Consider the following 14,991-nt stretch of genomic DNA (forward strand, 5'->3'; position numbering starts at 1 on the left):
GCTTCTAGCATTCAGTGTTAAAGGGAACAAAACTGTCTTAATTTCCTGTGGTTTTACATGAGAACTGTCCCTGAAGGAACCAGGCTCCATCTCTCACAAGTTCCATCTTCTTGATTTTACTTTTCCTTGGACATTTTTACAGTACTGGAATATGAATGGGTCTCTACACTCTCCTCTCAAAGGCCTATTAATTTATTCAGTAGATCTGCACCTTGTCTTAAAGGTGGGAAGTATTTTTCATCAGACATCGCCCTTATTTATTGAACGGCGATATTCAGAAACAGACTGGAAAAAAGGAACAAAATACCTGTTACAGGCAGCATTTCAGATAAGTTGGTTCTGTAACAAACGCTAAGCTCTTCTGGGAGTAAGCAAGCTTCTGAAGAGGGCATTTTAAATGCTAAGTGCCCTTTCACCAGATGTTTCCTATTCCAGGTTGGAAGTCATAATTTCCACAGTGAATCTTATAGGAGCTTTTCCATTAAAAAAACTATAGACTTTGCGAAGGAACAAGTGATATTTCAAATTCAAAAAGAAAACTTGAGAAATACAAAGAAATGTTGTACAGGCTTAGACTTGTGAACCTAGAGGTGCAAAAAAAAAAAAAAAAGGAAAAAAAAAAAGAAAAATTATGTGTTTCTCTTTTGGAAGCTGTCCAGGAGTAGAACACAAAGCCCACATTTTGGGAATGAAATCCATCGTAAAGGGCTGCTAGAGGAGCTCCAGGCACTTTAAAGGGAGCTACAAACCACCCTCGTGAAAACGATGATTTATTTAATGTTTGCCCGGAGGGTGTTCAGCGTGCAGAGCGAGTGGGCGCCCAGGCCCGAGGAGCAGGCCGCGGGGGGGGAAGGGGGCCGGGGCGCACACCCCGCCGCAGGCCGCTTCCCGCCCTAGCAACGGTCGCTAGGGCGCTGGGGCAGGGGCGGGGCTCGGCACCCGCGGGGGCGGAGCCACGCTCCCCCCCCGCCCCGCCGGCGGTGGCGGAGGCGCCCTCCCCCGTGGCCGGCCTACAACGCCCATGATGCCCCGCGGGGGCCGGCCGCAGTGACGCAACGGGAGTGGAAGGGGAGGGGGGGAGGAGGGGGTCCGGCTCTCCCCCGCCGTGTCCCCTTTTCTCGGCTCGGCAGACGCCATGTTGGTTTGAGGCGAAGATGACAGGGGGCGGCTGCGGGCGCGGATCGCGCTGAGGCCCGGCACCTCCGGCTCGCGGCGGGGCGAGGAAGCGCGGCCAGCGCGGCTCTTGCGGGGGAGGGGGCGCCGCTGCCGCGCCGCGGAGGGAGCCCGGGAGCCGCCGCAGGAAGAGGCGGGCCAGGGAGGGCTGAGGCGACGGCGACGGCGGCGGCGATGCGAGCAGCGAGCTGAGGGTGCCGGAGGCGGCCGCCGTTGGAAGCCGCCGGCCCCTGACGCGCCGCGGCGGAGGGCATTCGCCTCCTCGCTGCCCTCACGACGCAGCCTCCGCTGCTGGGCAGGGGCAGCGCCAGCGCCGGGCCCTGTTGAATGTCGCACAGCTCTTAGCGGGGTCTAAAAGCCGCCGCCGTCCCCAGCGGACCCGGGCCACCCCCTCCCCTCCCCCCCATCCCGGCCGCCCCGGGCAGGAACTTGAGCCACCGGGCAGCGCGCTGCTGCCCGCCCGGGTCGCCCGTTGTTAATGAGGAGGTGACTTGGACGCGGCGTTATCCCGTGAATCATCCCGGCGTTATTTGTCTAAGCTGGGAAGGAAGGAAGGAAGAGGGAGAGGGGGGGAAAAAGCCCGCACACGATTCATGTCACTCTGTAGCCTCGCCTGGTCTACCTGGCACCGCTGGTGCTGCTGCTGCTGACAAGGATCTGCTGCCATCTCTGGTCTCCTGGTGGTTCCCCCGACACAGCCTGCACACCGGTTTCTCTCTGGATATTTTTTTCCTCGGCAACCAACAGCCTTCCCCGCTGCACTTATTAATAAGAGACGTGGAACTCGCTGCCTCCAAAATACACCCCGGTTTTTGTTCTTGAAGATCTGCGGGGTGTGCGTGGTGGTCCTCTTTTCTTTCTTTTATTTTATTTTTTTCTTAAGTTGTTCTGAAGCATTAAGGTAACATCAAGATGTCCAGCAGTGTTCCAGCTGATATGGTAAGTCTTATATTTCACATTTAATATTATTGTTATGTAATAATATTTATTTAGCTCTATTTTGGCAGAGAAGATGAAAAGAAGAGGGGCATAGCGCAAAAAAAAAAAAAAAAAAGAAGAAGAAATCTCGGTTATGCGTTTAAGGAACAAAAACTTCCTAGCTAATACCCCCGTGATAGAGGCAGGTTCTGCTTTGGTTTTTGGTAGTGGAATGTAAAGCTGCAGTGTCGCCTTCTGTGTAGCAGGGCAACTGTGAATGTCGCCTTTTCTCTTACCTTTGGCAGTTAATATCTGACTGCTCTTACTTCGTGCCACTGTGGTGTTTAACCCTGTCCAGCATTTTTGAGGGAAGAGAAACACGAAGTAGAGCATTCAGAATTATTTATTCAAGCCATTTGTTGTCTTTCTAACCCAGCTGAAATTTAGCCTCAGCCTTCTTCCTTTTCTTCTCTCCAACTTCCCTTGTTTCTTACTGACACTTTGTCTTCTAATGTTGATGGGAAGTTAATCCCTTCACTTGGTGCCGGGTCAGGAGGGAGAAAGAAATTCTCATGCACTTATTTACATAGTCAGATCCTTTGTGCACTAGCTGCAATCTGGACATTTTTCAAGGGCACTCCTTGTACTTCTTATGGCGGACTGTACTTCAGCCTGTGTTGGATACTCAGCTTGGTACACTTAAACTAGAAAGGTATAGCTGGACATGGGGAGAGAGAAGAGAGAATGAATCAGGTCTGCTCCAGGTCTGCCAGTTTATCTTTCTGTTCATCAGGACTTTCTTGATGTGTCTGTTTCCATAAATCACTTAATGAAAAAGAGCTGTGGCTGTGCTTTTTGATAGGTTACCTCTTTTTTTCTTAAAAATATGTTCACATATTCTTACATGGCTGTCCACCTTTAAAGATAGTATTTTGTCTAGCAGCAGCAGACTTGTCCATGGCTTTTTCACTCGGGATGCAATTACGTCTTGTGATTATAACCTGCCACAGGAGTGATAATGTAAAAACTGAATAGCTCTTGTTTCAGCCATCGATATACATACATTAATAGTGCATATGTATGACAATTAGGCTATTGAAATAATGGTATCATTTAGATGCTTACTTTCATTGTTCCCTTTACAGCTTTTCTGCTGCAGACAAAATGAATTCTGCCAAAAAAGCAGAAACATAAGATATAGATGATGACCAAACAGTTTTAAACTTGCAGGGTTTTTTCCTTCTCAAACATTATAGATATATTTTGTCCTCTGGAAGGGAAGGATGATGAGGGAACTGTTGCCTCTGAATTTAAATCCTGTAGACTAATTTTCAAATATAATTTTATGTAGCATTTTTTTTTCAGAATCTCTTTGATCCACTAAGAGTACTCTGAACCTCTTTCTCACTTGCACTTGCCAATCTTTCATTATATCACAGAAAACCTTTGCTCAGCTGTGGAGGGTTAGATGCGAATCTCTTAGTACTGCTTTTTAAATTGCCTGGAGGAGTCCCTTGACTGTGACATGAGGCACTCTTTCCTCTTACCCTGGGCTGAACGCACTGCCACCTCCACAGTGCTTCTAGATCCTGCCTGCCTGGGAGTCGTGGTGCTGCCACTGGACTTGTAACGTCTGGAGACTCCATTTTATAACAACTTACAATTTTAAAGATGGAAATAAAGTATGGTTTTATCTATTAAAACCATTTGTTTCAGTTATGATGTAATCAGGATGCTGTTGTCAGGGATGTCTGGGCCTAAAGATGCTCTATTCCTTCACATCAGGAAGAAGCTTGTTATACATAGTGATGTTTAAATATTGAGTCATTACAAAAACATTTGAATGAAGATGTTACAAACCTCAGTATAATTTGACTCAATAGACTTGTTTTTGTCTATCCTAGGATCATTTTGATTTGTTTCAGTATTATTAGATGCACTTGCTCTCTGAAAGTTTGAAGTGTGTTTAGAAAGTGAAGTTATTAAATACAGGTTCATTTCTAGAAAGAACCCTTGAAAACTCATTTTGGATCTCCATTTATCGCCATCCTCCCCATTTCAAAGGATTTTGTTGAGGAAGGAAAATGAGATTGTTATTTGATTGCTCTTTAAAGAAACTCCTTACCAGGCTGTCAGTTTGTTTATATATGTTTTTATTTACTGTAGGATTTTAAAGTTTGCATTTGTCTTATCCACCCACTCTAAAATTTGCATTTACAAAAAAAAAAAAATTCCCATTTCTGTAGGAGTTGGCATCAGTGTGATTGGATGTAATATTACAAAGGCTTCATCACATTTACTAACTCTGCTATGAATTACTAAAGTACTGTAGTAATTAGGTTTCAAACTGTTTTGTCAGATTCATGAAATAAACTCTAATAATAATGAAAAAGTTGTAACTGATGCTTCTTAAAATGTGGTAATCTGCAGTGGGTTTTCCTGTCCTTGCTTTGAATTAGTAAGGACCTACCATACATTAATTCCTATAGTAAGTTATCAAATCTTTAGTTAGTTTTATCTTTGTAGGCTGGCAAAATTTGACTAAGCATATTTAGTTGACTTTTTTTTTTTTCAGAAATACAGCAGATTTAACCAGCTAACCATTTCAAAAATGGTTAAAATAATTAACATATATTAATTGTTTAAGTATTACTCTATCATTTGCATTCCACTAATGAACTGGATGGTGACACACCACATTCTGAGCATTATAAGTTTGTGCTGCATTATTGCCTAGCAGTACATGCTACTTAAAGGTTAAAGCTCCACTTCTGGAATGAAACCTGCTAATATGGACCTCTGTACTTGTGTAGTTTCATTAACTTAATTAAGACTGCACATTAATGGAGCCATTTTTGAAAATTATGCTGCATATCTCCTGCCTAGTTTTTTTTACTTTTTCTACATAAATATTGGTGGTTTTGGTGGCAACAGGGAGCATCTCTGAATACTTTGAATAATTTGATCAGATAATTTGTCAGTTTTGCCATTCAGTAGTACTTAGAATTTGACTCTGAATAACAGCGAATCAGTTTGCAAGTCATATTTCTTTAGTAATAATAAAATGGCACTAGGTAGTTTACAGATTTGTGAAGTTAATCACTTAAAAAAAAAAAAAAAGTTAACCAAGTGAAAATGGTTTGCTATTCATTTAAAATTTGTAGCTGGCCATTTCAGGACAAGCTATTGGCCAGGAATGGGGGGGGGGGGGGGGGGGGGGAGAGGGGGAAGCTCACTCCAGAAGCTATTATTCAATTAAATAAGCCCATTTATTTCAGTGGAGTTATCACAAGAATCTGGAAAGTTGAGACTCTGTAATCTATGTTCTAATGATACTTCTCCTTACAAATATTATACTTCTCCTTACAAGTTCACAGTGAGGACCTCAAGTAAGAGTATTATGTTGTCTGCAGTCCGGATCTTTCCTGTATCAGTGAATTTTATTTAGGCACGAAAAGGCTCTGCCAAGCTTTTCTTCCCTGGGTAGTTCTTTGCACGTCCTCTAGGATATAAAATTTCAATTTCTTTTTGTGACACAGTTTGAGTGATGCTTTGGGCCCATATATATATTTTTTTGCATTAGATAACACTCAAAGATAGTAATTAACTGAAGATTTTCAGTTTCATTATGTACTCCTATTGAATCCCTATGCTGAACTTAAAGACGAGATGTAGGTGATCTGCAATAGACTATTTTGAATAAAACTGAAATGACAGGTTTTATGTTAGACATAAGCAGACATGAGAGAGGATGGAGTTCATGGTGTAAAACACTTGGCATGTAAGGACAGTGTTCAAGGAGGACAATAAAAGGAGAAGAATAATAAAAAAAATCACGCCTCAGTTAATATCTTATCAGTGTCAGTGCTTAGTGAAATTGTACATATGCATGTTCTTTTTCAGGAGGTTTAATGTAGAGTAGTGATGAATAGCCTAACATATATAGGGATTTTTTTAGTGCATTTTAATGTGGGCTAACAGGAGAAAAGGTTGAAGATGTACCTGATGCCACGTCAGCAGGGGAATCTTGGCATCCTAGGATAAGGCTCAGACAAGAAGGAGTCAAAGGAGAAGTTAGTTCTATGGCAGCTGAGTGGTTCTTTGTGTTTGTTTTTGTTTTATCAATCTCTCAGTCTAAGCAACTCTTTCATTTAAGAATAATAAGCACAGCATCATTAATGCACTTGGAATAGAAAAACAAAATACTTTGACTCAAAGCAAACTTATAGGAACAAGATGTAAGAAATTATGCATCTCTCCTCCTATTGTAGCTGTTTTTCCTTTTGCCTTTGGTAGGCATTTTCTGTTAGTTTTGAAAATTGTTATATCCCCAGTTGTCTTTGTGCATGTAGTCATAAAGAATTTAAAGGACTGACTTTCTAATGAAGATCTAATTACTTCTGCCCACCCCTCCCCCAAATTTTGAAAGTTTTAATTTATTACATTGGTAAAATAAAAACATTTTATCAGATTTTTCTATCTTGATATTTTTCCCTTCCCTTTCCTGGTTTTTACCATTGTTTGTTGATTGTAAGAGATAGAAGTTTTGCTTCCTTTGTTGTCCTCAGTGTTCTTCGCTTCTTCTCCCCTCCTCCTGACTGCCTATATATCAAACCACTCTTGTAGCATATTGCAGGCTTTCTTGTAATAAGATGAAGAACCTCCTTCTCTGTTGTCTGCAGCAGTGGCCAGGGACACACTCGTCAAAGCTGATGTCGTATATATATGTTTTGGGTATCCTTCAACATGATTTATATTTGTCCCCCCGTTTTCTCCCACAGGTTTAAAAAAAAAAAAAAGTCTTACCTATGTATCTAACCAAAAATAAATCATCGTTGCAATGGCTGACATGTAGGTATGTAGGACGCTGTAACGTAATAAAATGAAATTCCACAGCATCTTGACATATTGAACATATTCTGAAACAATGTTTATATGTCCTTCATTCCTTTTTCTTTGAGGATGAGCAACTGTAACTTGTGGATGAGATAACAACTGATATTTATGCTGGGCCTTGGTGTAGCACTCCTACTGCAGAAAATTTACATTGCCAGCCTCTGCTTCTATTCCTTTTTTTTTTTTTTGTTAACGGAATTTTTCTCTCCACTTCTGTTGTCTAGTTCCATGAAATACTGTGGGGAATGTGCACTGAAGGACATTTAACTCCTCCCTTGTTGGGAATGCTGGGAAGCCAGCAGTAGTTGCTGGCAGGTTCCAGTAGGACTGAGAAATAAAACACAAAATGCTGAATATCTGAAGGTAGCAATATGACAACCTCTACAGTAGGAACACTGAATTTTACATGTGTAATCCTGACATTTCAGTCAGGACCTGAATAGGGAAAGTTGCAGCTCTCAAAGGTGTGGATTTAGGGCCAAATTCAGGTACAGGTAATCTGCATTTCACCTAGGAGCTTATGACTGGTGTTCTTCCGTATCTAAACTTACGTTTTCTCCCCCATGAGCATTTTATTTTAGGTCGTTCAAGGCCTGTAGCTCTCTTCCTTGACTTATCTTAAAGCTGTAGTAGAAAATCAGGCTGTCTGAATATTGTCCTTCTGGAAGACTTGGTAAGCAATGCTTTAATGATACTGTAATCAAAATGACTAAGAACAGGGTTTTCTGTTCTTAACTGAAAGATCTTTCTAAGGATGAGGTCAGTGAATATTGAAAACTGTGGTCATAGTATATGTAACAAGAGGAATATATTTGTTTATATCTCTGGTGACTCAGCTGTGTCTATTTATGAGTAGAACTCAGAATGTAAACTTTTGGTGATGTCCCTACATAAGCTTATACAATAGTGAGTAGAATGGAGAGCTCAATTCTGACTCAGCCAGTGAGTGCTATTCTAGTTTGCAGGAATCCAGAAATATCTGGAATGTGACTAACCATTCTTGTGGTTTTATGTAAAAGAGATAGTACAACTTATTTTCAGTCTTTTCTTTGCATAGTACTGGATCCACTAACTTGTTTAATTTCTAACTATAGTGAAAAGCAGAGCTGCTGATCAATACTCTTTTCAATGTAAAATTTTTTTTTTTTTTAAGCAATTGTCTGAGCCTACTGAAGTAGGAAGCCTTCTCAGCTACCATTTTGCTTCTGTAAAGTTTAACTTACTATAATTATTAAAAGGCTATGATTGAGTGCAGTGCTTTCATTTTGGAAGCTATTGAAAGTTAGAGCGTTAATGAAGGATTTTAATATCACCGTTCTTATGGCAAATCTAAACTCCAAGCCCTTAGCACTTCATCAATTTCAGCTTAATTTAGAGATCTATCTTTTGAAGTTCAGTTATTGTTAAAAGTTATCCTATAACTCTACTAGAAAGACAGCCTTTAATTTTTCTTCTTCTGGGATGCATATGTTGTAGAACAGCTTGAAGCAATAGCTGGAATATTTTTCGTTGGGTATACCTCCAGACAAATTGAAATTCACAGGTGTGTCACTAACTATAAGAAGCAATGATAATGAAGAAATACTGATGGAAGAAAAGAATGAAGAACACACACAATTCTGCAAGAATTGAGTGTGCGTGTTAGTTTTTTTTAAAGTTGCTGATACATGTGAATTGAGGTTCTGCAAATAGCCTTATACTCTTCAATCCTATAGAGTTCTTTTTAATATCTGAAAAGAAATTTGTAAAAAAAAAAATTCTATAAAAATATAGAAAAAAATATTCAGGAGGTCTGTTTTTCTTTAAGAGCACCATTTAAAAGTTAAGACTTGACTTGTAGGTCTCTTGGGCCTCAGAACTATGATTCTGCAGATATATTTTAATACTGTTGCATCTGAGCGCTTAAGTATTTAAGGAAGTTCAGTGCATTTTTCAGTCACTAATCAGAACTGTGTTTAGCTCCTTGAGAGAGGATAAATTTGTTGCTGCTTGTAAACCATCCACTCTGAAGGCCCTCTCTCAATTTGCCATAAGATTCTGCAAGTATGTTGAAATCTGATTAAAAATGTAGTGTATATTTTCCGCAAATTGATAGTTTGTGTAATTAGGCAGCTTAAAATAAAGGTCTGGCAGGTTGCACAATTGTGACACTACCATTGATGTCATCAATTTTTTTTTCTAATTTTGGTAAAGAAAGCTGCTGAAAATAACTTGCCAATGACAGGACCACAGTTATGTGTGTATGTATATATTTTTTCCCTAAAGTTGTGTGGGAATTTCAGTTTAGAACTAAACGGAAAGTTTGTGGCAGAGCTTAGGTGCGATTTTATTCCATAATACTGTTGTTATGGTGACAGAAACAAGTAAGTACTTGAGTCTTATGTATCTTATATAAATTAACTAAGTGAAAACATGAATTCTGCCTAGAATTTTGACAAATTTGTTCCACTTCCCTACCAAAAAACAATCTATGCCTTGGTAGGGCAGAGGTACTAAATGGTACTTCATGTTCGACAGCATAGGGTCATAATCTAGAAATGTTTGTGTTCTGTATTTACCTACTGTGCAGGTTTCAGTTTCTGTTGAGAGCTGGCACAAATTACTGTTCAGACTAATCTAATTTATGTCAATGGCCTGGACCGCTGCTGAGAAACAAAGGTGGTCTTATCCTGGAGAGCTCTTTAGTTGCAGCTGAGGAGCTGGGTTTTAATCTGTGAATCTATTGGCAATTTTGATGGGAATGAATACTTAACTCCTTTTTCTTCAACGAGGTTGGAGGGTGAAGAGGCTCCTGAGCTCTTGGGGAAGCTTTTCTGTGATGTTCGTTATGCAATATTCATTTTTTCATGTTGCATAGGAAATTCTCTTGACAAAAGTGTAGTACCAATCTCAAAATAAACATGAGGAAACTAAATGTGTTGTGCCTTCAGAGATTGAAATGAACAGTGTGTTTCATCTCAAAAATATTCATACTTCAAAGTCATTTATTGTTGCATTGGTTAGTTTCTCCTTTGTGGAGTTCTGATATGGTGCTTTGTGGTCTGGCAGAGATCCACATCAGCGTAATCTGTTTCTGATATTTAACATATATTTTGGATGGTACTACTGAAACTGTCTCAGGAATCTAACATATGTTTTTAATGCAGAGAAATAATGGAATAGTGATAAAATACTGTAGTTCAGTGTTAATGAAGTCTTTCATAGCTGGGGGTATAGATGTAAGATTTTTTTTTTAAGGTTGATTAGTGCCAATCTATATATGAGTATATGTGGCATATGTTACTAAGCCTTAGGAAAATTAATTATGTTGTTAAAAATATTATTTTAAAATAGTAGTCCTTTGCACTATTTCTTTTAAGATTAAATGCTACACAACATTCTTCAGACATGCTTAACGTTTTCTGCATACCATGAGTGACTGACTAGGAACTCATATAAGTTTTTGAAGCTTAAAATACCTAGTTGCAGTGATTTTTTTATTACAGAATTCTTATTTGGGTGGGCAGTATCATGAACATTAAAATAAACTTAACTATCAGAATAGTATTCTGTGGCTGTAGCTGACGTACTACATGTTACTTAGGGCATATCAGATCTGAATATTTAGATCATGTTGGCTGCAAATGAGTATACCTTTAATTTTTAATCTCTACACATCAGTTACAATCTAACAGTTCTGAGGTATGATAATGAAAGCTTAGCTTTCATTTGTGAAGCAGGATTATTGGTCTGTAGTGGAAACAAACTTTATTGGACTTGAATGTTTTAGTGTTTTATATTTTGTACACTTTTATAGCTATTTGGCAATAAACTCCAAACTTTCATAAAGCTTTATCAAAATTGTTTTAAGGGAGGGAAGGGAATCTATTTACCAAGCCCTTTTGATTCAGTAATAGTTGAAATAAGGTAATATTGAAAGTAGTAACTTTTAAACTGTATTACAGCATATAAGTGGTGATGAAGATGTAAATATCACTGTATATTTATAAGAATAATTAAAAAGCTGTTCTCTGAACAGTGCGATTTGCTTTCTATTACGAGGGCTTCCAAAGTTGTCACTGGCTATGTTTTTCTGGAGTTTAACTGTTGGCTTGCCATTTCCTGCATCAGGCAGGATTAGCTGTGGCTAGTCATCGTGCATATGCTGTAGCTGCCCCCCATGTGTTGCTCAGCTTGATAGTGCTCCAGATAAGTCCATGCCTGAGTTCTGCCTCACACTGGTTAGTGTGGTTAGAGCATCTGAATTAACAGTTTAGCGATTTCTGAGAGCAGTTAAGGAGATAGGTTACTTTTCCTGTTAAACAAATGTGATGGTACCATTTCTTTGAGTCGCTCTGGTTTCACTGTATCTTCAGTCCGCAACTCCGTATTCATGAGGTAGGGTTTGTCAGGCACGTACGCTTTGGCTGTAAAACTGTGTATGTGTTGTTTGACTTGAACGTTCAAGAATTCTGTACCAAAATGTTGTGTAATATGTATTCTTCCTTCCATAGATTTCCAAGAAGGGATATGCTAAAGACTATGTCTAGGCTTTAGAGATGTGATAAATATTGTATGTGAGTTTCAATCCTATGCTAATTCATTTTAACTGTGAAGTATAAAAACAGGGAAACATCTTTTTTTTTTTTTTTTCTCTAAAATAAAAACAAAGGCTAGTGAGTATTTGTAGTCATCTAGACACAAGAGTGAAATTTTAAGATAAAATATATCAGACCTTGGGATCACTAATGTCGAAATGACTAGGAGTTTTTATTAAAGAGAAACTGCAACTGTGTCTGATATCTGACTACTTAACACCTCTGGCCAATATAATTTCATAAGAATCTGGACTTCTCAAGAAACTGGAAATATGGAATTTTTTAATTATTTGCATATGTTTGAAGTTATTTGGAAGTTTAAAATATTCATTGTGGTGGGGGAAACTAATAAACTATAAGCGGGGTTGTGATGTGCAGTCTAGTGAAGATAGCAGGGAGTATTTGCAAAATTGTTTTAGCTTAGAGATGATGGTCTCCTTTAAACTGTTTTCCTCTTGCTAAGAAAGGAGCCCTCTAGAAGGTGGTTCAGAGTGAGAGTGTAGGTGCCCTGAATAGGGTAGAAGAGGAGAGTGCTTGTCCAGAGGTGGGCTTTAAGGCTACTTTGCAGGCAAAGATCTCAAAACTACTTCACTCCACTTCATTGTAAAAAGGAAGGTTGGAGCACATAGTTATGCAGTACCTTGTCACTGCTCACCTCACCTGGGGTGATGGGACATTTTAACTCTTTCCTACCTGCCACTTTCCACGCTGAGCCAGAGTTGCTGTATGCCTGCCTCTTCAATGCTGGGGATAGCTGGGGGAATCCCACAGAGGGCTATTGCACAGGTGCATAAAACTTCCTGTTTCAGTATGTTGAGATGTTGAGCTTGGTGCTAGCTTAAGTGCTGTCTGCACTTAGTGTGGGAGGTAAATAGGACTCAAGAAAGATTTTTAATGTGGAATATAAAGTTTTGATAGGGATGGACCTTGCTATTCCTGAGGTAAGAGCCACACCTGCATCTTTCTCTCAATTGTCTGTGAAGAGTGGGGCAAAGAAACTAGCAGTTTTAAACTGAGGTTGTCTTTTTCAATACCCTTTTGTATTTCTTGAGCAAATACAGTTTCACACTGGCAAAAGGCACATGATAACATAAATTATGTACTACAGCACTGTTTATATTACATATGGAAAACTAACATTAAGAAGACACTGTTCCACGTGTAAAATGAAGTACAGATACATTCAGAAATACCAGGATCAAGACTGTTTGACAATGTTAATTTACCTTGTTTTGCTTATGTATTAGTCTCTTCCAGAACCGTATGCTTTTGCCCCTCACAGGATCCGTTCCTTCTTCAGCATCCAGTCATTGTTCAAAGACTGGATCTGTGCCTTTTCACACTGTTCAAACCTTTCTTGGAAGAGAAGTCTAATTTCCCTTGAGCCTTCCTGTGACGCTAGTCTCTTTAACAAAAATATTTCATAAAAATCTATTTATTTTTGAAAGATCTGTGAGAGAAGAGGTTATTGTTTATCCAACATTATGAATATTATAGATTGTAATTTCTCTAATTCATAGCAAATATGCTTATCTTTTATACAAAGTAACTGTGTATCAGAGTTGGAGGGAATGGAAGCTTAGCTTCTGAACTGTAATCAGAAGAAAAATCAGATAAAATTTCTTGATTTTTTTTTTTTAAAGGAGCTGTATATTCTAGAAAAAAAAATTCTATTGGCATTTCTCTGGACAGCTCCACTCTACCTCATCTTTATTACTTGTCAGTCCTGTTGGTTCAGAGTAGTCTTACTCCATGCTTGTACTAGCATTTCAATTAAGCTAGCATGCTCTCTCGCTGATTTTAGGTTTATTCCAGAAGACCTGTTAAAGAGTAAATTAAAACGATGCAAGAGTCAAAAAATGTTTATACATTAATAGATGTTCCCAAGAGAATTTGGAAAAATGTTGTAACTATGTTTGTTAAGTTGTAAAAAGCAAATTTGGGGCTAATGTTTTCCTTTCTTTTCATATCATCTTTGTGGTAGTGTTGTGTTAGTATTTTTTTTCAACTCTTATTACCTGTTGAGACTCTCATGATTTTGCTGAGGTTTTTTTATTTCTCTTTGAAAGAAACTGGAATTCTGAGCCCTTTCATATGAAATATTACCTAATTTAGCGATCAATTTTTATGTTCCTCGTTTTTGAGTAGCATACTATCAATTCAAAACTGAAGCAGTGTTAAGGAAAAAAGAAATTGCTGTGCACTTATTTTTATTTTTTTATTTTTATTTTTAGAAAAAGAAATGTATGAAAGAGAATTTGCCCTATGCATGGAGCACAGAACAATTAACAGTCGGTGCTTTTATCTGCCAATATGCTCTTTGGTGCTTGCTCACTTTTTTTTAGCTGAATTTGAAATTTACTAAAAGGCATAATTAAGAGTGCTGACTAATGTCAGATAAGGCAGAGCAAAGGTAAATAGTCTCCTGCCTTTAATAGTTTATTCTGCTGCTACATATCAGTCTGACTTTGCTTTGAAAATAAAACAAAAAAACTGTCCTAGGTTATGAATTGTATTTATAATGAGCATGTGGTCAGGAGATATTTTGTTCTTCTTTGTTGTTCCCTTTTCTGAAAAAATAAAACAGAAAAAAAAGCTTATTGTTTTATCTGCTAGTTCTCAGCATATGGAGATGAAGCTAGAGGCAGGAGGGGGAAGAAGTGATTTTGGGTAGAGAGGAGTCATATAGGTTTTTGGCCTTTTCTGCCTCTCTTAGTACTAAGTTTCGAAGTTTTTTTTCTTTTACTAGATGTTGTTTTGCAGAAGATGGAAGGCATAGATTGCAGTTGAATGAACCCAGAGTTTTCTGCAATTTTTAAATATCACACAATTTTTCTTGTAAAAATTAGGTTGCAACATGTTCCAAAAATGTGGTAGAGTTTTCAGGAAGAGCTGCAACTATTTGTTGTAGGGGATTGAAATTTTGCATACAGAAGTCACTTAATCAGAATCTTAGGTACTGTAGCCTTGTTTTTTTTTTTTTTTTGTTGTTTTGTCTTTAACTTTGGTGTAACGGTAGCAGTTTTATAGTTGTATGCTGGTACTCTATTAGAAGTTGCAGTGGCTATGTCTGAAGTGTCTGCAGAGCTGTTGGGATCAGGAAGAGAAAGTCTTTTGAACAGTTTCAAAACAATTCTGAATGGGTTGCTGGGGAAGATGGCATTCATTTTCAGTTGTAGGCATTCTGAGCTGCTGAGGCAGTTTGGAAGATGGGTGGTGGTAGCATCTGAAAGGAGTACAAAGAGAAGTCAAATGATGATTATGGCCACCATCCAGTGACAAACATACAAGCACTGAACATTATCACAGACAGCACTCACAGATAGCAGTATCAAAGCCTTCCCGCTTATTTATGGACAGTAGTTTGCTGTAAAAGCATGATGGGCAGCAAGAAACAGTGGAAAAAAGATATAGCTATAATTTTCTC

At 38.8% G+C, this 14,991-nt stretch overlaps 1 protein-coding gene across 1 annotated transcript in view; it reads left to right on the plus strand.

Annotated features, from left to right (window-relative positions):
- Window positions 1-1,074: 1,074 nt before the first annotated feature.
- The window catches only part of UBL3 (ubiquitin like 3), a 58,950-nt gene continuing 45,033 nt past the window's right edge, over window positions 1,075-14,991 (plus strand). Inside the window, exon 1 of the mRNA XM_009686510.2 lies at window positions 1,075-2,112. Within this exon, the coding sequence (XP_009684805.1) occupies window positions 2,086-2,112 (27 nt within the window). The 5' untranslated portion in view covers window positions 1,075-2,085. The remainder of the gene's footprint in view (window positions 2,113-14,991) is intronic.

The sequence above is a fragment of the Struthio camelus genome, chromosome 1, assembly GCF_040807025.1.
Source record: "Struthio camelus isolate bStrCam1 chromosome 1, bStrCam1.hap1, whole genome shotgun sequence".
Classification (NCBI taxonomy): Eukaryota; Metazoa; Chordata; class Aves; order Struthioniformes; family Struthionidae; genus Struthio; species Struthio camelus.